Source organism: Hibiscus syriacus, unplaced genomic scaffold, assembly GCF_006381635.1.
Source record: "Hibiscus syriacus cultivar Baekdansim isolate YM2019G1 unplaced genomic scaffold, ASM638163v2 tig00110195_pilon, whole genome shotgun sequence".
NCBI classification, from domain to species: Eukaryota; Viridiplantae; Streptophyta; class Magnoliopsida; order Malvales; family Malvaceae; genus Hibiscus; species Hibiscus syriacus.
In genome coordinates, this window is record NW_024062621.1 from 827362 (window position 1) to 848776 (window position 21415).

Below are 21415 nucleotides of genomic sequence, written 5' to 3' on the forward strand. Positions count from 1 at the left end.
TTGTCCTAGGGTTTAGCTCCCATCCTCTACTTTTGTGTCCGTTACTATTCGATTCAAGTTTGATCACCATTTACAAGCATGACTTTCACAATTAATGAATGAGGTAAGGTCCTACAGATTTGCATGATTTTGATTAATGCATTGGAAAGTAATGGATGGAAAAATATTGGATAGGATATCTACCTCTTGTCCTATTGGTTTGAGTATAAAGTTTTTAATTAAGAATGCATGCTACTTTTGATTGACTTGAACTATTATTTTTCTCTTGATGGCGAGTAAGGTGAGAGTTCCTGTTAGGCAAAATTGTGTCATAGTAATCATTTTCAACATTCCTGAGAGTTTTCATTACCAAGGTCTTTGATTATTTTTTGATAAATATGGCGAGGGGGTTGATTCTTTCATCCCTAATAAAAGAAGCAAGGGAGGAAGTAGGTTTGGATTTGTTCGTTTCACCAGACTGGAGGACGCGAGGAAGGCTATCAACTGTGTTGATAGTTCTTGGATTCAAGGTAACAAAGTTAGAGTTTTCATGGCGAGATATCATCCTCGTGATGTTTTATGGAGGAAGAAGTTCTCTGGTCCATATCCAGTCGAGGGCAAGAGTGTGGTGAAGGATGTTAGTCATACGGAGGCTCCCTTTGTTGGTTCTGTTGACGAGAGTAAGCTTTCAACTCTCAAAAACAACTTGGTAGAATGGTGCAGAATTTTTATTAAGTGGGTAGAGTCGTCTTCGTTGGAAGAGGCAGTCGCATCCCCGTTATCCAAGGTGGGGGAGCTCGTTGGTGTCTCTCCAGTTAAGTTTCCCGAGTTGGAGGTGTGTGCTGAAGAAGCTGGTAGAAACGTTAACTCATCGGAGGTGCAGTGTCTCGGGAGGTGTTCTGAGGAAGAAGAAAATGCTTTCTGTTGTATGGGGAGTGGGTCTAGAGGTTGCTTCTTGTCGGGTGAGGACGAAAGGAACATAGGCGAGGAAATGATGAGGGGTCTGAGGAGCGCTGTTGTGGGTCAGGGGACGGTTCATTCGAAAATTGAGGAGGTGGGGGAACTCGAGACAGAGCTGGTGCACGCGGAGAGAGAAGCAGTGGATGTCTATAAGGATAGGTGTTTGTCTGCACGTGGCTATGAGGGTTCGAAGGATTATTTTTCAGATTTCCCCATGTTGGATGGTCGAGTTGAGTCAAAGGTGGTGGAGGATGTGCTTAAAGAGGGCCTTATAAATAATTGTGCATTCAATAGATTAAATGGTGAGGCCATGCTGAACCGGGGAACAAAGGAGGTGGAACACGAGATAGTGCTGGTTTTTTAGGGGAGTGGGGCAGAAAATGTCAACAAGAATTATTGCATGACAGCACGTGCTAATGAGGGAATGAAGGATTTTTTAATTGATTTGCCCATCAAAGGTGGTGCACGATCTTTAAGGATTGATTCATTCTTGCACATTTCCAGGCAGAAACACAGAGTTAAGAAGGGGAATTATAATAATTATACCTCTCTCCATTCTTTTCATGACAAAAAATCGGCTCCTCAAAGGAAGAATTATCACTGCCGAAGCAAGTTTAAACAGAATAAGGTGCAACGCGAGGATCCTGCAGGCAGATTCCTTTATGATTTGGAATTTCCAGCATTGGGGCAGAATCTAAAGAAGGTAGAGACAGACTCCTTAACGTTAGGGAAAGATCTGGATTTTGAGTCTGGAGGCTCAGTAGTGGTTCTGTTTCCGGAAGATTACGGCAATGGAAGTTTTGGCAGATGAATTACATATGATCTTTGTTTTTGGAGTTGGAAGTTCGGTTGCTCTCCGTCGACAAGATGAGCAATATGGGGCAGTTTGGAGGAGATTCGATGCTTGCTCTTCTGCATCCGTTTTATGTGGAAACTCTTGGCCTTTGTGGATGATCTTGGTGTATATGGATTGAGTCGTCTGTTTTATTTGGCTTATATTATAGTTGTTTGGTGTTGTGGTGTCTTTCGGGCCAAGCTTAGGTTTTAAGTGTGGTCAGTCCTATTTAAGGCCGTTGTTCTAGCTAAGGTGGATTAGGCAGAGTTTTTGCTGTTTTTTAGGTTTATTTTCGAATGTTTCTGGTGTTCTGTTTATGTTGGGGGTGAATTTCTGGTTGTACCTGGTAATTTCTTATGTTCAATGAAATTCCAAGGCACTCTTTTCCTCCTTCCGATGATTAAGGAGTTTGTCTTTAAAACTCCTTTAATCAAGAAGGGGGTTTTTAACGAGGCCTTCAATTCCTATAAAAAAAAATTAATTAAGAATGCATGCATTAGCTTGGTGTCTGTTTTTACCATATCTGGAAGAATCGGTTTCTTACCAAGTTTTGACATTCATATTATATGTTAGAATAGTTGAACCCATATGCACTTGTGTTTGACATTCTTAGGACGGTCGTTAATGTTTTATCATATACCTTCAATTTCCACTGTCATAACCTTTCAAGACTGAGTACAAAGGGTTTTTTGAGATAATTATCTTCTACGACGACCTTTAAGTAATCCTGTCAAAATTTCTTGTTACATGAGTGATATATGATTTGTTGATTAAGGTATTTTCGTAGGTGACTGTAACTTGGCGCACAATTTATCTTTGGTTTATATATAAAATAGGCTCCTCTAATTGGACTCAAATCAAGTGAGCCCCTTGTTTGAATCATGGATCAAATGATCCCTTATATGAAAAACAGCGATCAAGTGAGCCCTTATTTGAAAAATCGTGAAGGGAGCTGTTATACATACAAGCCTTCATCTTTTAGTAATTACTTTCAACTTTTGCGGGTTACTGAACATTTGTTTGTTAGTTTCTGAGTTGTATACATATTTCTTTTGCATTTGATTTATGAATCTATGTTTTTCTAACATTATTCTTAATTTTCAGGAGAAGCAAAAAGAGAAGAGTCATAAGAAGGAGAAGGAGAAGGAGAAGGAGAAGGAGAAGAGAGAAAAGAAGGAGAAAAAAGAGAAAAAAGAGAGAGATGGAACCGACGGAAAGCACAAGGATAAGGATAAGAAAGACAAAAAGGAAAAACACAAAGACAAAGACAAAAAGAAGGAAAAGGGCGTAGATAAAGAAAAAGATAGAAGTAATAATTCAGAGGAAAATAAATTTCCTGGTCATCCCGATGTTCAAAATGGGGAGAAGATCTCAGATGATAAAAAGTTTCCGGGAAAAGCTGACAGTCACAGTGGGGAGAAGTTCATCCAGAAAGAGAAGGGTAGGGATAAAGATCGAAGCAGTTTTTCAGGTGAGAAGAAACTTGCTGGGCACGTTTCAGGTTATAATGGGGAGAAGATTGGCCAGAATAGTCATCTGGTTGAAGATTTCCGGAATTCTAAATTTGTGCAGGAGTTGGCGGGGAGGGTCAGAGATGAGGGTGCAGGAGATGGAAGCCAATTGGTGAATAAGTTTATGGGTAGTGACCGGAAAAAGGATGAGGGAATGGTCAGGTTTGTGGCTAAGACTGCTAATAAATTGGCTGAAGAGAAGGAGACAATCAAGAAAAGTGGTGATAGGAAGTTCAATGTGCAAGGAATCAGGGAGGAGACGAGAGCCGGTGGAAATGCTATGGTTCCAAACCTTGCTGGAGCAGCGAAAGCTAGTGTTGAAGGGATTCCCAAACAAGTGGAGAATAATGCTGAGAGGCGTGGGGAAGGGAAAGAAAAAATCAAAGAAAAAGGTGATGATAAAATCAGGGATAAGCGCAAGGAGAAAGACAGAGAGAAGAAAAGTCACGGGAAAGATAAGAATAGGGACAAAGCGAAGGAGAAGGCGAAAGGTGAACATAGGAATTTGGAGCTGGATAACTTAAAAGGAAGCAACAAAGATGACCTTCTGAATACTTTTAATCTGAAAACATCACATCCTTCTAAGGAGGGAAACAAGGGTGCTGTTACCGAGGAAAATCTCCGCAAGCGGAAGGACATGGAGAAAAATGGATTTCTTCATGGTGAGTTTTATGCCATGATTGTATATATACAATCCCATTGATCACTTGAAAACTTTTTTGGTGTTAGTTTAGGTAGGTGATCACTTGAACCTTTGGTGCCTTTTATCTGTTACAAAACCTGTGAATAAAACCGTGCAATTCCATTCATGGCTATAAGTCGATTATCATTTTATCTTAGAAGGGGATGGGGTTCGAAAGCTCTATAACCATCATGGTGACAAGTTCTGCTTTCTTTCTTTTTTTCTTACAGCTGATGATGTTAAACCCAATAAGTTACACAAAATTTCTTCCTCTCAATCGTTGACAGGCAATGGAAAGACATTGGAGAATTGTCAAGCTCGCATTCCACTTACTTTAGATAGCAAGGGACCAGGAACCAGTCTTAAAGTCGAGCATAGAGGACGCAAGTTGAATGATATTGTTGAAGCTCAGCTGTCATCTGTCTCCCCGACAAAGCATTTATCATCAAGTGCACAAGCTAGTCAACTCGATGAAGTGTCTATCAAACTACCTCATCCGGACTCGAAGTATTTGAGCCAGGTACTTTCTGTGCCCAAAATGGAAGAATGGTCTGATGTTGATGACCAATCATGGCTATTTCGCAGTGCTGAACCGCAATCAAAGAAACCCAAGGAGGGATTTTCGGAGATTGATGAGTCACAAGTATGGGCAGAGGCTCTGCAGATAGAGTCGGCAGATATTTATGCTCTTCCATACGTTATTCCATACTGATTATCTTTATTAGTGGGCACATGGTTAACCCTCCTACACTGCAGCTGGGTTTTGCCCTTTGGGGGCGGATTCTTTGGTTTTCTATTCAGCATTCTTTTGTTGTCGATCTCGAGTGTTGCAGTGAATGTTTTTGAACAACTGGCTGCCAAGCTGCTCTGTTACGGCAACCATCACTTTGCTCTATCAGGTCATTCGACCTCCTGGAAGTGTAGGCTGTGTATTTGCGTCCTGGTACAAGACAACTAATTCATTCAAATCACACGAAGCAATGAAAGCAACCGAATGACGGTGCCTAGGAAAAGGTAATGTATAACCTTGTGCATTCTTATCTGAATTGCATAAAGCTGAGATGCTCTTTCTAATTGAGATTGTGAGAGAAACTAGCTGTGGGTCTTTGCAATTCCACTGCAATTTTGATTTGTAAAATAGAACTCTTGTATTTACAATAAATGTAAGATAGGGGGAAAGGAAAGTAGTGGCATTCATTTATTCACCTCTCCTGTTAGTGTTTATGCTACCACCATTTTGCTTTACGTATAGGGTTATCTTCTTTTTAATCAGATTCGAGTACTGTGTTCCTTTGCCCCTTATTTCCTTGATGCTCCATTTCGAAGCTTTGTCTAAGCCTTGAAATTAACCACACCAATTTTCTGTCTGAAACATCCTGTTCTCAAATATTTCTTATATAAAATCCTATGATTTTTCAAAGATCCTCCATATAGATTTTAAAATTTAGAAGAAGAGAACTATGAGCAGGTAGATACGCGTATCTAAAAAACACATCGGTTTAAGGAACAGCTTCCAGGTATATTATCGTCTTCTTTTGATCAGGTCAACGGTTCTCTTTTACACTGCTGTTGGAAAAATCAAGTATGGCAAATCATTTTTGGAGAAATTATCTGTATGCGTGCAATAAGGTATAAAGTTTGTAAATTTTTATCCCATACTCCTTGTGTAAGCATTTGAAGCATAGGGATTTTATCAGTTTTGATTGGGAGGAATAACTATTGAATCGTCTCCTATGGGGCATTTTATTGGAATGTTATTATTAAGAAAGTTATTTCACATCGTTTGGTTTTCCATTGAAAAGTATGATTAAAGGGAAAGTTAGTCGGCGGCCTCGTTAAAGTTGCCAGCCAGTGAACAATCTGGTTTTATTGAACGTTTGTCATTCACCTTTATGAATCTATGGAATGACAAAAAAAGAAATGAAAATCACAGAGGCTCCAAGACCAATGTATATATGAAAACAGTCAAATTTTACATAAGAGACGAGTAGTGGCATTTGGTTATCATATTAGCACGTGAGCAATGATGATCAAATCACCATTATATAAAGAGAGACGATGAAGATTTATATACAAAAGAAAGAAAAACAAAAAAAGATGGCAGATTTTTGTGTATACATTTGAGGGTGAAAAGAAAGTCTTGTTTATATTTCTTTAGACAATTCCTCCCTTTAGCTGCGCAATCGAGCTCCCCATGACATTTTTCCTCCGGCATCCTGTTCATGCTTCTTCTCTTCAGCTCTGACAGCTGAGACTGCCATCGATTTCTCCACCCGCTCCGATCTTCTAGATCCTGGTTGTGATGAGAAAGGTGAGAATTCAAAGCAAACATAACGGATTCTGTCAACGTACCAGAAAATACAACATAACATATGGTAGGAATGACGGCATGTTCGACGACTCTTAACCGGATTACTAGGCATAATTAAGAGAACTTTCATAAAAAAAAGCAACCCAAAAGTAAAAGATTCGGAATAAAGATTTGCTGAATTAAGAGACCAGACAAAACGCAATGATTTCATCATTAGCATTACTTAATCACAACAGGCAAATCCTATTTGCAAGAGCAGTAGCAAACAAGGCCTTTTTGTTTCCATAATAACCATGGCAAATCGGGGATCTTAAGCATAAAAGTGCAGCGATTAAGTGAATCACGAAACAACTAAGTACCATAGCAAAGCTAGCTTCACCATATTTGGTAAGCATACTAAGAAAAACTCAGTTCATCCTATTAATAAAAAGAATCTAGTGAATGGAGTAGACTGCTATTATTACCTGTACCGGTAACTACACAGGAATTTAATATGGATTCAAGAAGGAAACAGAATTCGAACAGACAGCTGAGCTACTCAAAGGTATAATGTACAGGCGAGGAAAAATAAGAACATCCGTTCTGCGGAAAACAATTTCTCAAAAAAAAAATTCTGTATTTACTTGTATTTCATTCACAAGAACTAACCTGGGAAACAAAAAATTAACCTTTTTCTTCTCTGTGCGTGTGTGAATATGCGTTGCACTTTTGAAAATCATGCTGAAGCAAAGTAGAAAAAGGGAATATTCCCACCATGTAGGGACCGATCTCTTCTATAATCAAAGCAAAAAGGATCAATCATTGAATTCAAGCTTTCAGGGAGGAAACAAACAACAGAAATGATCGATTTTCACACAAAATCTTGAAAAATTCAATTTCCTCAAAATAAACGGAAAGTCACGAGATGAAGTACTCAGTCAACACCATCCATATCCTTGAAGCTTAGCAGATATAATATTTTGTTTATGTTTTAGTAAACACAAATAAGAAGCAAATGAAGATCAAAGAAACTCATGTGAACTTCAATACTTGATCATCAGTTTTGACCTTAGCTTTCTTCAACAACAGTCAAAACTATATATAGCTTGAGAACTTCGTCAAATCATCAATTCAGTCCCCCAAATAGACACCCAAATGATTAAATTTTGAAATTCTAACAAGTTACGAAAGTTCAAATCTTGAAGAAGGAAATTCGATTTAAGCCAAATAAGCAAAAGCCAGATATGAAATACTCCCAAAAAGGAGACAAAAAACAGGGAAAACCCCCAAAACTAATACTAATACAAAAGTAGAAACAAAAAGAAAAAAATCAAAATACCTCATCGTATTGGTAACGCCTTCTAGCAGAGAAAGCAAGGTGAAGTCCGAAAGCCAAATCCTTATCATACGAAGCTCCGCTCCTCGTATCCGATAAAGTCTCATAAGCTTCCTGGATCCGAATAAATCGCTCCGTATACTCTTCGACCCGATCCGGCGGCGACACGTCCGGGTGGTACTTCCTAGCCAGCTGTTTATACGCCTGCTTTATTTCCAGCAAAGTACCCTTCTCGCAGCAACTCGTAAAAACTCAGCCCTTTCCTCACTTCATCGATCTTCGCGCTGATTTTGAACAACCCAAATTTTATCCGAGTCGGATGGACCGTTCTGGGTAGCCTGAGGGAGGTAGTTTCCGTCGAAAAGAAACAGGAGTCAGTACCTGGTAACGCCGCCAATCCATAACCGCAACGCATCTTAGTAAAAACTAGAAACGATTTATTTGCTAGTTACAAGTTAATTTTGTTCATTTTTTGTTGTTGTTGAAGAATTGCAAAAACTGAAACAAAATTTGGAAGCAAAAATAGTAAAAAAGGGGGGGTCGCGATCGGGGAATATTGATTGTGGAGGGGAGAAAAGTTCTAAATTCTAAAAACGGGTACTAGGAAGGAAAGTGATATTTGTTGAGTGCTGAAAACGAAAGTGATTTTGTTTGGAGGGAATGCGGACACGTTTTGGTTATAAATTTGAATTGAAACCTAATTATTATAATATTTACTCAAATCACACATTAAATGATCACAATAATTAAAAAGTTACTATCAAAACACAAATCAAACTACCACAATAATTAAAATTATTGTTATCTCTTAAAAATTTAAATTCGAATATAACATTTATAGTGTACATGAACTACTTATAATTACAATTTAAATAAAAAGATTGACCTTGACCTTATCATTTTGCCTTATCCCTATATGTTTGCTAGTATTTACAACACGATCGGAGGCGGCTTTTAAATATGATAGTGTGCTTATATTATAAATTGATTTTATATTATAATTGTTAATTCTACTTTGAAAATTACAATCTAAGACTGTAGATAAGACGAGACAGATCAAGAACTACTCGAGATTGATTTGGTCAAAACTCGATAAATACTCGGATCGAATAAATTTAACTCGAACTAGACTCGAAACTACTCGAAAATATAATATATTAAGATTTTTAAAAAAATAAATTATTAATAATATTAATATTTATGTGTTGATTTTTTTAAATACAATAAGAATTTTATGTATTTAAAGTTCAGGTTCGAGTTTGAGTATTTAATATTGTTAAGTTTAATTTTTTTTTTTCATTTCGAACCTTTTCGAACTGCTCATGAACTTCAGTTCAGAATTTCAAGTTCAAGTCGAGCTTAAAAATTTTATACTCGCGAATTTTCGAATCAATTCGAGCTCCATTTCAGAATTTTCGAGTCGAGTCAAACTCTATTTCAAAGTTTTCAAGTCGGGTCGAGCTCAACAATACTCGAATTCGACTCGACTCGTTTACACCCCTATTACAATCAATTAAACAACACGTTCAAAAGCGGCTTGTGGGAAGTAAAGAGATCTACTCATTTGACGATTTTTAAAATAAATATATTTTACAACATAAATAAAAGAAAACTCTAAATAATTTTTATACATCTTTATTTTTTAATTGCTTTTCTTAAATAAGCCTAAATTTTAACAAATTAAATAATTTAACAAACTACCGCAAAAGCTACTATATAAAAAATCGTCGGCAACTTTGATAAAACTAGCCAACTTCTTTTAGTATCTACTAATTGTATCTTGTAACAAAAAAAAAAATAAAAAAAATTCAAATGATTGATTTTATATTAAAGCATTCCTAAAGAAATTGAGAAGTTAATTAAATTCAAACTAGAAGTCAAAAAGCATATTAAAGTCTAATAAAACATGTATAGATAAATAAATTAAGAAATGGACAGATATTATAAAGTAATGCATGACATCCATCTCTACTCACCTCATTACCTATTCATTCCAGGGTTAGGGAGTTAGGGCTTGGAAGAGACTACCTAAGGTATCTGAAATGCAACATCATTTTGATGTTTGCTTCCTCTAAATATCCCCACATCCTCTAAAGAAACGTGAAAATACTTTAAAATAAACCCAACGCACAATTCGACACTCACTGCCTAAGCCGAGGTAATATACTCATGCTAAACACGTATTTGTATCCGACACTCAAATATGAACAATCCAAGTAACATAGTGCTTCATGCTAAACCATTTCCAGAGAGTTTGACACCAAAGCTGAGCTCCTATACCACCATATCCATGCATCCTAGAAAAGAAACAAGCACAAAAAAAAAAGGTGGGGGAGGAAAAAGAAAAAAAAGGACTTGGAAAAAAAGAGAAAAAAAAAGACGGAAGACAAAAAATGGGTGAGTTTTAGACGATGACGTTACAGTCCAACTGATAATCAACAACCAAAACAAATCATAACTGTCTACCAATTTCAATTGATTAAAAAACAAAAAATGGCTAAAACAGTTTAAATTCCTAGAATTTTAACAATTATTTAAGAAAAGTGATGTAGTTCAGGGTGTTTTTCAAAGCCTTAGCCAACAAAAAAATTCATTTAACTACAAGCTAAGCCCCAAAGGAAATGGTTAGATGACCATGGAATAAAGTAGAATGTAAAAGATTTCAAATTTCTTCTATCAATCAACATAATTCTAGTGATCAACCGGCATCTATGTACCACAGCCAGAGCATTAATATCTAGGGTACAAATGCAACCAAATGTAACTTAACATTTACTACCATATAAAAAACTCAACCAAGTGGTGTCATGAAAGATTACCTGTGAAAAAACCATGAAATTTTTTTTAAGTGATCAACCGATCTGGCTATGGGGCTCAAAAATAGACGCTACTCATCCCCATGGAGTCTGGTTACACAGGACCTTAAAGTAGCTCGGATATTAAATTTCCTTGGAAATGAGGGGGAAAACAGAAGGGGAAAAAAGAAAGGAAAAAATACAAGCAACGTGAAAAGATAGAACCAAGCCTAACACACCTTATATGACAAATCAACACTAAAGAAATTTAAGCATAAGTATAAATTTTATAGCACTAGCTCTCTGCCACAAAGCAACTGCATACCTTCACATAGATCAAATAAAAATCAACCCTCCAAACTGATCACTGATAGGTCCAACAGGAACACCATGTATAAACCTGCATGAGATGGATGTAACAGGCCTCCTAGACCATCAAAGACATATAAAAATGGACCCATGATCAAGCACATCAATCAAGGGCCAAGTGTTGGAATCTAAACAAGGATGCACGCTTGCTAATACATACACAAACATAATAGAGGTAGAGAGGATAAATCTAAACCAGGCTGCAAACTTTCAAATAAACACTTAATAAATTACAGAAAAGCAGTAGAGATAATGGTTCAACATACATATAGCAGTAAAAGAAGCTTGCTACAAACATTGCACGGTTGATTGCAGAAGAAAGCAGAACACTGCTTGAAATACTTTATCCATTGTAAACGTGAGCTCAAAGACCAATGCCAATCTGTTCCACATGCCTGCAAAGGATAAAAGAGCACAATGGCATACATTTATGAAGCAACAACAAATGTCTGAAAAGTCCAAGCACCAAAAGAAACACTAAGCAATGTCTTAAGTGAGCTGCTGTTCGTTCACATGGGAGCTAAAAGCTCTCATTAAACTTAAATAACTTGTTCATATCTGATCTGAACAAGCTTGGATTGAATCATGGCTAAAATGGAGACTGAGCACTCAGACAACTTGGAACTGCTTGTCTCAAAAATCCCCAAGGCTCAGTAGCACACAGAGCCAATGACTCATTTCCGCCGAGGTGAAGTGGAATGATCTTCTGATCCTGCAAAGAACATATCGGAGTTGCTATTAGTCACGAACTGTATATCTTTATTAGTGTTATTTCATTTTCAGTGATTTGTTACATTACCATTACTATCATGCCACTGCTTACTACTTGATTTTTCAAGTTCGTTTTGCTCATCTGCATTCAATCTGCTACTTGGAGAGAGTTGTTTATCACTGCCAAACTTTGGTAAATATTTGCTTTTCAGTTCCTGATCATCATTTACTGAAACTTTTGAGCCGTATGCCTCCCCTTTTGAAACCAAAATTCCATCATCCCCTGTATTTTATAAATCATCCACAACAGAAGTAAGCAGCCCATCCATTACCATATCCAATTTTTCCTATTGTTTTGCCAAAATGTGAACTTTTATTGTTACCATCCAAATACTACTTACCTTCAGCTGACTTTGACCTCGAACGGCTTCTGGGCCTTGAATCATTGTCTTCAGAACTTCTCGGAGAAGATTTGCTTCCTCTAGCAGGCCTTGCTTCAGCGGATAATAAATGCTTCTTGTCACGACATTTTGATCTTTCATCTATTTTATCAACAGAACGATGTTTTCCCTCAGTAGACTTTGACCTGGAATGCCTTTGGTGTTTTGATCTATTTTCATCAGAACTTCGGGGTGGCTGCCTGCTTCCTCTGTGATGCATTCCATCAGCAGATCTTGACCTTGACCGCTTTCTATCCCGATGCTTGCCATCAGCAGATCTTGAACATGACCGCTTTCTATCCCGATGCTTGCCATCAGCAGATCTTGACCTCAACCGCCTTCTATCTCGATGCTTGCCATCAGCAGATCTTGATCTCGAACACCTTCTATCTCGATGCTTAGAATTCTTATCTCGATTTCTTTCACTCCTCTCTTTGGCATAATGCCTACATTTAACAGATCCTGATCGGGACCTCCTTTTCTCACTATGTCTCGATTCATCTTTTCTCACTTCATCAGTTTTACTGTTCGAGCGAACCTTGCCTTCTACAGAAACTGATCTGGACCGCCTTCTGTGTTTTGAATTGTTTTCATCTGAACTTGAAAACCTGCTTCTTCTTTGATGTCTACCTTCCGAAGATAATGACCGGGATCGCTGTCTACTGCTGTGTTTTGTTTTTTCATCCGGGATTTCTTTCTTTTTGTTATCCGAATCAGAAGAGTTCGACCTAGAGCGCTTTCTATATTTTGATTTTCTTTCATCATTCTTAGGGGATGACCTATTTCTTCTCTGATGCCCTGGTGATGCTGAACCAGGACAAGATGATTTCCTAAGATTAGGTGAACTTTCTCTGCTCTGCTTTGGGGAGTCAGAATCTACAGGAGGAGATTTTCTAGTTCGAGGACTAGTACTCCTATTTCTCCTCGAAATAGACAAATGATTATCACGTGATCTCTCTGTATCTCGTCTGCTACGCCTTCCATTGTCATCCCTATCTCTATAAGAACGTCGTTCACTTTCATATCTTGAACGATGATGACACCGCACAGGTGACCGGGACCTACGATCACGTCGGAAACGAGGCAGAGGTGAATAAGAGCGAGATCTCCCTCTTCGTCTATAACTGATTGATGATCTTGATTTGGACCTTGACCTTCCCCTATAAACAATTGGTGATCTTGACTTGGATCTTGATCTTCTCCGATAACTAAGGGGTGATTTTGATTTGGATCTTGACCTTGCACGGGAAGTGGATGGTGACCTATAAACAGGAGTTACAAATCAATAGAACTCAGATCTATCATTAAGGTTTGAAGTCTAACAGACAGACAAACAAGAGAAGACTTTGATCTCCTTTTGTTCCTAATATGTAAAATACCATCTTAAAACAAAACCAAGATTTGAAAACATAAGAGAATCATTGCAAACAGATACCTGTTCCAATCATGATAAAATAAACTTAATGGCGAATGAAAGTAACTCTGTTCTTTAACAATATGGAAGCCAAGCCTCAATTAAAATTAAGCCTTAAGAAACAATACATGTATGCAAGGAAGTGCACTTGTCCTGATGGGGAGACATACCTAGATTTACTCTTGGTTTCATTCTCTTCAGTAACAAACCCATCAGCTTTTAGCTTCTTACTTATTTCTGCAGCTCTTGCTGCAGCTAAATCTGTTGCAGACTTCATGCTTGCAGCTCGGTTGGCTGCCTGCTGAGCAGTCAATGTTTGTTGCATAAGCAAAGCCTGTTGAAATTGCATCTGTTGCATGGCAACAGCTTGCTGCATCATTAAAGGCAGAGAAGAAGAAGTCGTTGACGAAGTAGCTGGCTTCGGAGGAAGAGTTCTGGCCATCTCCACATTTAATGGCCGACCGCCAATATCCATATTGTTCAATGCCAAAGCAGCTGTTGCTTCCTCAGGTTTTGAATATTCTATGTAAGCAAAATGCTTTGAGTCAGTGATTGTACACTCAACAACTGTACCACAGAAGCTAAAAAGCTGCTTCAACTGCTCCACGGTGAGAAGTGGGTTAAGATTGCTAACTTGTAAGGTTTTTTTTAATGAATCACCCTTTGCAGCTTTGTCAGGAGAATCTGAAAAGAAGTAGATTACTGTTAGGTTGAGCACTCAACTGAAATAAATAGCACTTAGAAAATAAATTAAAGAAAAAGGGCAGTGGAAAACAAGATAGTGTAAAAGGTACCCGATGAATCTTTGGTTGACTGTGCTTGTGCTTGCACCTGAGCAGCATGAGCTTGAAGGGCTTGAGCAGCAACAATAGCCTGAGCTGCAGCCATTGCAGCTGCAGAAGGTGCCATAGGAACCTGACTGAGAGTTCCCATGCTGGTTGTTGCTGCCAAAGCAGTCATCAGCAAATTGTGGGGAGGATGGTTCAATTTGCAATCAGTTTTAGCACAATGGCCACTGAGGTATTCCAGACAAACTTCCCCAAGAGATGCCCCCATTCCTGGCAGAATAGCACCACCTGAAGCACCAGATACAATGCCTGGGATCATTCCCAACAAGCCAGGGAAAGCTCCAGAAACAGATCCTGTATAGTTTGGCATGTTGGGCATTGTTTGATTTACTAGATTTGGATACGTGGATGCAGGAGCCACTCCTAGTACAGCTCCAGTAGAAGAACCTGCAATACAACAAATTCAACATCTGCACATGAGCACTAAGAATGCAGTCAAAAGGTATGCCCAGAAGTGAAGTCAAACTCATCAACAACAAGCAAGAACAAAAATTCAACGGCAAGTTAGATGGAAATGGGCCAAATAATATGAAGGGGAGTCGCATCGAGAACTTCTCTCATTCCAGTTTGCGAGCCTTCTTCACACAGAACAAGGAAAATAATACTATGATTTAGAGATTGAAATTCATATGAAAAACAACAACTACTCCAAATACCTGAACATTAAGAAATGAACACGACAAGTGACAACATAAGACAATTAAGAATGAACAGACAGAGCTTTAACAATGTTACCTACCTGCACTGAAGAACACAGGGAATGGACTACCCATGATCGGTTTCCCATTGCACACAATGTTTACCATATAGTTCCCTCTCTTCGGCACCACATAAGTCACAGTGTAGGTCCCATCTCCCATATCCTTCACAATGCCCTCCTGATCTGATCCCCCAACACCAACACCTGGCGAAACTATTACCTTAATCTGTGCACCCCCACTCTGTACTTTCCTCCCATCTGCATCCTTAGTTACGACCATAAATGTTGAGGCTGCACAGGCTGTGCCACCCGCTATTCCGGGCCCTGCTGCCATGCACTTGGAAGGATCCACAGGTCCAATTGGCTTGTCCACCAAGTCACTGGTCTCGTCCTCAGACTCACTATCCGATGAAGCTGCCTCCACATCCTTGTTACGACTCTTATCAACATCTTTGAATGTGGCTTCAAAAGCCGCTTTAGCAGCCGCATCTTTTTCTGCTTCACTTTTCAGCTTGGCCTCTTCCGCTTGTTTCATCCATATCGGCTTTGTGGCAGCAGAGCTTCGATCGGCCATCAAACTATAACACCTAAAATTCTAGAAGTAAAAAAAAAAGAGACAAAATCATCAATCATTCAAAATCCAAATGCGAAATATGCTAGATCAGTTCCAAATATTGAAAAACCCCCCAATCGAGTGTACTCCAATAAACCTAGAAGACTCCAGAACTAAAAACTACACCAATTTCAATTTACTATTCAAATGCAACCCTAATCTACCGGATCGGTAAAGCAAATCCTTAAATTCGAAGCTAAAAAGGGGAAAGTACGTAAAAATTAAGCATTTGAGATTCCACTTTCCGTGATTTAATAACTTCTGGAGTCCATTGGACTATGTTTGGATGCAAAGAAAATTATGGGAAAGTGAAGAAAATACAAGGGAAAAGCGCGTTACCTTGTGCTGTTAATTTGGTACCCGACGGCGAAACCGGGAAGATAATGACTATATGTTTATATATAGGGCTGAGAGCTACGCGGTGGGGCAAAACCGGGATTCGATTATTAAACTTTTAAATAAATAAAAAGTTTAAATTCTTTAATTAGCCCCTGTATTATGTTTACGTTACATTTTTAATCTTATTAATGCAATTTTATCAATTTTGTCTTATAATTTTCAAAATTTAAAATTTAGATTATGATGGAGCAGTAGTCGTAAAATTGGTTAAACCAAGGATAAATTGTATTATATGCCATTGTATTATGATTAAGTTTACAATTGGACTTTCATATTTCAAAACATCATAATTAAATTACTCTATTTTATCAATTGTAATAGTCATGTCACTTTATCGCTAAATGCATAACAAAAATTAACTTATCAGTTACAATCAAATTATCTTATTTATCAATTGTAATAATTATATTATTCTATGAGCTGATTATAATAATCATGTCACTTATATGTAGTTAAAAAGTTGACGTTCTTTATACATTTGACAATAAAATTAATATATCATTATAATCAACAGACAGAATGATCTAATTGTATTTTTTTTAAATGCAATCATTTTATTATAAATTTACTCGTAATACAATAACTCATGGTGTAATTTATGATTTAATCATTTTAAGTCTATAATTTAATTATGTTGTACTATAAAAAATATATGAATTAACTCTACAATTTACTTGTAATACAACACATACTAAAATTTAATCTAAACAAAGAAATGATTTGTTTAAATTGATCCTAGTTAATTTTGATATTATATTATAGTTGAATTTAATAAAATGTCAATTGGTTCATTAAAAAATCACCTCAAACATTTTTAGAATTAGGACAATAATTATAATTTTCTTTTAAATTTTAAAGACAGTCTATATTGAAGTTAAAGAAAGGTCATATATAACAAAATGATGAAATTGGAGGGACTGAAAGAGAAATAAGAGAGACTATCGCGGGATTCGGGAAGGATATAAGATACTAGTTTGTTTCTCCAACGATTGTGTAACCAAGTAACGGACTTCGCTTATTTTTTTACAACTCTTTTTCTCTTTTCAATTGCTGCGTATTTTCATTTTTCTCATCAATTTTATTTGAATGTGAATTTTAGTTTTGTTTTTCTCGTCAATTCTTGATTGGTATCATGGGTATTGATTTATAGCTTTCTTCCATTAATTCCTTTCTTCGTAGTGTGCCAAGAAAACTTCTAAACAAAAAGGTATATATACAAATTAAGAAAGAATTTTAGTTTTTTTCCTGATTTTTTGTTTAATTGCTTAGTGATGTTTTGATTTGGATTTAGATACATCCGGATTGAAAATCTTGGCTCTGCGCTAGAAGATTAACTTTTTCCGTATAAAAAATGATCAAAGGAATGTCACCAGACAATGTTCGTGGCCTCGTTTTGGCTGTTTCATCGAGCATTTTCATTGGATCCAGCTTTATTATCAAGAAACAGGGTTTGAAGAAAGCTGGAGCATCAGGACCAAGAGCCGGTTCTCTTAATTCTCGTTGATTCAATTTGTTAAAAACTTGCATTAGAGTTCAATTTCAAGTGTTCTTTTTTTTTTATGGATATTTTGAATTTGATATTAGGGCAAGGTGGGCACTCCTACTTGTACGAACCTTTGTGGTGGGCAGGAATGATAACCAGTAAGTTAAAAAATCCACCTCAAATCTGTTAGTTACTTGTAGTTCTATTTCTTTGTTCTTTCGTTTTATTATAAGATTTATAGATAAGTTTTGTAAATTTTAAACCATAATTGATGACAATTAGTTGGAATTTTGAAGCAATGAAGTTTTGAGATTAAGGATATCTTTAGTCTTTAGGGTAACTTGTCAATGGCTTCTTGTTCAGTACCAGTATGCTTAATTTCTCTATGTTTTTTGTAGTATCTCAATTTAGAGAAGGTCATTTCTCTATTTTAGTATTTGAATCTGGGTCAAGCATGAGTGTTGGTTACTTAAAGAAAAACAAGAATCTTAGTAATATAGGTAAAGGAATGCTTTGTTGCTGCCCTTATTGAGTGTTTGATCACTTGAAAAGACTTAAAAGCACTAAACATAGATAAATATTTTTATCCTACACTTATCTTCAAGTCCAAGTAACATACATCTTGGCCTTTCAAGAGAATAACCAAATTGAAGGGAAAGAAACTGTTTACTTTTAGATGTGTTCTGAAATGAAGTGGAATGGGAGAATTTATGTGTTTAGTTTTACTGTCCACATTTTACTTGAAATATAATACCAAATCTGCAACAAAAAAAGTTACAAGAAAGAGAAAAGTAAGAACGAGCCTTAGTATGCAATGCCATTGAGCAATAATGAGCATTGTGTTAAGTTGTTATGATTATGTTACTCAGATTTTCCTGCGAGTGTTGAATGAACATATGCCTGGATAAGTACTTTGAAAGACTATGTCCCCATACCATTATATAGATGTCTTGGACAAGAGGGTCAAACATGGATAAAAAGAATATGAAGAGCCTGAACGACATTAGTTGTGTTCTTATGCTTCATGTTTACCATAGCATATTTTTTCCTCCTGCTACTTCATTTCAAGAAACTCCCGATGTTACTGTTCACATTATCTTAATGTGCTTTACTTTTACAGTGGTTTTTGGGGAGATAGCTAATTTCGCTGCTTATGCCTATGCTCCTGCAATTCTTGTAACGCCATTGGGAGCCTTAAGTATTATTTTCAGGTATGGATCAAGTTCCATCTTTGTTGGTTAAAATATGATAATTATGTAGCAACCTAGTTTCATTCATGGTCATACAAGGAGATGTGTTTAGAAGCATACATATTTTCTATGTTGCTTTGCCTCAATTTTTTTCTTGAAGTACTCATGTCCGACACAAATCTGGATATGGCTTTGGGAATATGACCTAAATATATGTAAAAGTTTAGATAATACCCGAATTCGACTTTCACACTTGGGTTTGAGTAACATAGCGGATTTATATCTCTATATGGGCTTGGCTTGTGGATCTGACTAATTTTATGAGATCAATACTATTATGCAGTGCAGTGCTAGCTCATTTTATTTTGAAGGAGAGATTACATATCTTTGGTATGCTCGGATGTGCTCTTTGTGTGGTTGGCTCTACAACCATTGTCTTACATGCTCCAAAGGAAAGAAATATTGAATCCGTCAAACAAGTATGGCAGCTTGCAACAGAGCCGGGTATGTGAGAACTTTCCAATCTAGTTACTTATACATTATGATTTCACGTTAAAAAAATTTATGTTGGTCCAACTTTTCGTTTTTCTTCAAGTATCCGTTTTTGACACCTATATTTATCTAATCTATACATTTTTACATTGACAGGATTCATTGTATACTTTTGGGTCGTTTTGGTTGTTGTAGCAGTGATCATTTTTCGATATGTTCCACGCTATGGCCAAACCCATTTGATAGTTTATATCGGAATCTGCTCCCTTATGGGATCTCTTACGGTTTGTTGATTACTTTTAAGGCTTCTTCTATTATTTTTTTTATTTTAATTTACAGCATCTTGCACATTTACCGATATTGGTACCGTGTTATGTTTGTCCAAAGATCCTTTAAATATATAAAAAATTTAGGAAAAATTAATATATCTTTGTTAACTCTATCCATATTTGATACTCGTAGGGAATGGGTGTTAAAGCAGTAGGAATGGGTGTTAAACCTTTTTTTAACCATGGTTTTAACAACACTTCTTGTAAACCTTCTTTTTCATGCTCATAGGTAATGGGTGTTAAAGCAGTAGGAATCGCACTGAAGCTGTCGTTTGGAGGCATGAATCAATTTAAATACTACGAAACATGGATATTCACAGCAATTGTGATCTTTTGCTGTCTTCTGCAAGTAAATTACTTGAACAAGGTAAGTGTTGAGACTTAGATTTCAATGCATAAATTATATAGTGCTTGATACTCTTACCTTTTTGTCAGTTGGCATAAATACTTGCACGTGTTTTCCTTTTTTTAAATTTTTTTGGGGGGTTAAATTCCCTATTACTCAGACTCAGATGTCACTATCAAATACAGGTATTTATCTGACACGGGTATGTTTATTTTTAAAAGTTTTTCCATGCACTGGAAGGATTTTTGAAAAATCATATCCCATATCCCCATTCACATGTTTGGATATATGTTTTGTTAGACATGAGTATTTAAGAAAGAAGAGTGTGAAGAGTCGGAGTAGCATAAGTTAATCTAATAGGATCACTTGAATTGCTGATAAACAATAATAGATTTGGTAGACAGAGGATGAGAATTTGTGCTGTCCAACTCCGCCATTTACCATTGGGTTGTGTTTTACTAGTTCTAACACTAATTATTTGGACAGCATTGCAAATTATTCATTTTAAGTTACTTATAGAATAAAAAGACTTAAAAGAGTTCTTTCAAATCATATTTTTCAAACTTATATTCTTCATTTACATATGTTTATTGGCTCTAGGTTAAAGTATTGTTGTTTTTCTTGTTGCTACTAAAAGCTTAAGATTTTTGCAGGCTTTGGACACCTTTAACACTGCTGTTGTATGTCCTGTTTACTATGTCATGTTCACAACACTCACCATTTTTGCCAGCATGATCATGTTTAAGGTAAGTTTTCTTAAAACATTTTTACCCACTCTAACTACAATGCATCGAGCTTTAATGGACAGATCCCTATTTATTTTTGAGCTTGTTTATATAAATTAAATGAACTTGTTAACATCAAATGAACATGCTCAGTAATATGTTGGATTATTTTTAATGAACATCACAAACAAGTTCATTTAGTTTATGTGAACAAACATGAACACAAATTTTGGAACTCTAAACAAACACAAACCAACCTGGTAATAAATGAACAAACAGTTCCGTTTGAACTCGGTTCGTTTACAATTGTACTCACAAAAAAATTGTGCTTTTGTATATAATAACGTCTTTTTCTTCTTTGTTTTTGAGTAAAAAAAGGATTGGGATTCTCAAGGTGGGACAGAGATTGCAACGGAGTTATGTGGATTTATTACAATTATATCAGGAACATTCCTCCTCCACAAAACCAAAGATATGGGAAACAATTCCAGTGGCAGACTCCCTGTTTATACATCTTCTGATCCTATCCCCATCTCTAGTTCTAGATAGTCAGTCCAACAGGCTTGAAATTCGAATTCAGATTCTAATACTGTGCCTTGTTTCAGATATTGCTTTTAGTTTCATACAAGTGAGGGAAAAAATGAAAAAATAAAATAAAAAACAAAGGGAGAATCAGGAATCCTTTTTTTATATAAAAAAAAATTGAGGTTTATGGAATACTTAAGATGGATGCTTTTTATTTGGCATTGGTGGATGTAAAGAGATTCTACAGATGTTCAAAAACTAGATGTTTCAGTTTTCGTCTGTTTATATATGTATTTTTAATTTTCTCATAATATTTTTAAGTATTTGTTATTATTAGGGTTTGATAAGAATGATGGTTATGCAAGTCTTTTCAAGGCTTAACATATAAATTTATTTATAAGAATAATTATTTGATTATAAAAAAAAACTTGCATAACAAGAAA

General features: G+C 36.4%; 3 protein-coding genes and 1 pseudogene across 8 annotated transcripts; 2 read left to right on the plus strand and 2 right to left on the minus strand.

Annotated features, from left to right (window-relative positions):
- The first annotated feature begins 1268 nt into the window (after positions 1-1268).
- Positions 1269-21131, plus strand: LOC120218204 (probable magnesium transporter NIPA1). Of its 3 annotated transcripts, none has more exons than XM_039215176.1 (9): positions 1269-1273; positions 17244-17366; positions 17467-17523; positions 18486-18576; positions 18899-19059; positions 19204-19331; positions 19606-19743; positions 20376-20468; positions 20826-21131. In XM_039215176.1, the coding sequence occupies exons 2-9, from the start codon at positions 17246-17248 to the stop codon at positions 20994-20996; spliced, it is 960 nt and encodes a 319-aa protein (XP_039071107.1). In that variant the 5' UTR covers positions 1269-1273; positions 17244-17245; the 3' UTR covers positions 20997-21131. The 3 variants fall into 3 exon arrangements, with proteins under 3 accessions (XP_039071107.1, XP_039071106.1, XP_039071105.1); XM_039215175.1 differs by lacking the exon at positions 1269-1273 and adding an exon at positions 17052-17089; XM_039215174.1 differs by lacking the exon at positions 1269-1273 and adding an exon at positions 17074-17093 and having other exon boundaries at positions 17178-17366.
- LOC120218203 (splicing regulatory glutamine/lysine-rich protein 1-like) lies at positions 2947-5172 on the plus strand. Its single transcript, XM_039215173.1, has 2 exons — positions 2947-3947; positions 4198-5172. The coding sequence occupies exons 1-2, from the start codon at positions 3410-3412 to the stop codon at positions 4677-4679; spliced, it is 1020 nt and encodes a 339-aa protein (XP_039071104.1). The 5' UTR covers positions 2947-3409; the 3' UTR covers positions 4680-5172.
- LOC120218205 lies at positions 6112-8182 on the minus strand (annotated as a pseudogene).
- On the minus strand, positions 10291-15852 carry LOC120218199 (serine/arginine repetitive matrix protein 2-like). Of its 4 annotated transcripts, XR_005525217.1 has the most exons (9): positions 15823-15852; positions 14910-15465; positions 14117-14557; positions 13493-14006; positions 11870-13170; positions 11557-11751; positions 11024-11469; positions 10714-10788; positions 10291-10541 (listed from the first exon to the last, which is right to left on the minus strand). XR_005525217.1 is itself a non-coding variant. In XM_039215167.1 (8 exons), the coding sequence occupies exons 2-8, from the start codon at positions 15442-15444 to the stop codon at positions 11432-11434; spliced, it is 2979 nt and encodes a 992-aa protein (XP_039071098.1). In that variant the 5' UTR covers positions 15445-15465; positions 15823-15852; the 3' UTR covers positions 11161-11431. The 4 variants fall into 4 exon arrangements, 3 of the variants coding, with proteins under 3 accessions (XP_039071096.1, XP_039071098.1, XP_039071097.1); XM_039215167.1 differs by lacking the exons at positions 10291-10541; positions 10714-10788 and having other exon boundaries at positions 11161-11469; positions 11870-12246; positions 12292-13170; XM_039215165.1 differs by lacking the exons at positions 10291-10541; positions 10714-10788 and having other exon boundaries at positions 10943-11469.
- Positions 21132-21415: the final 284 nt, after the last annotated feature.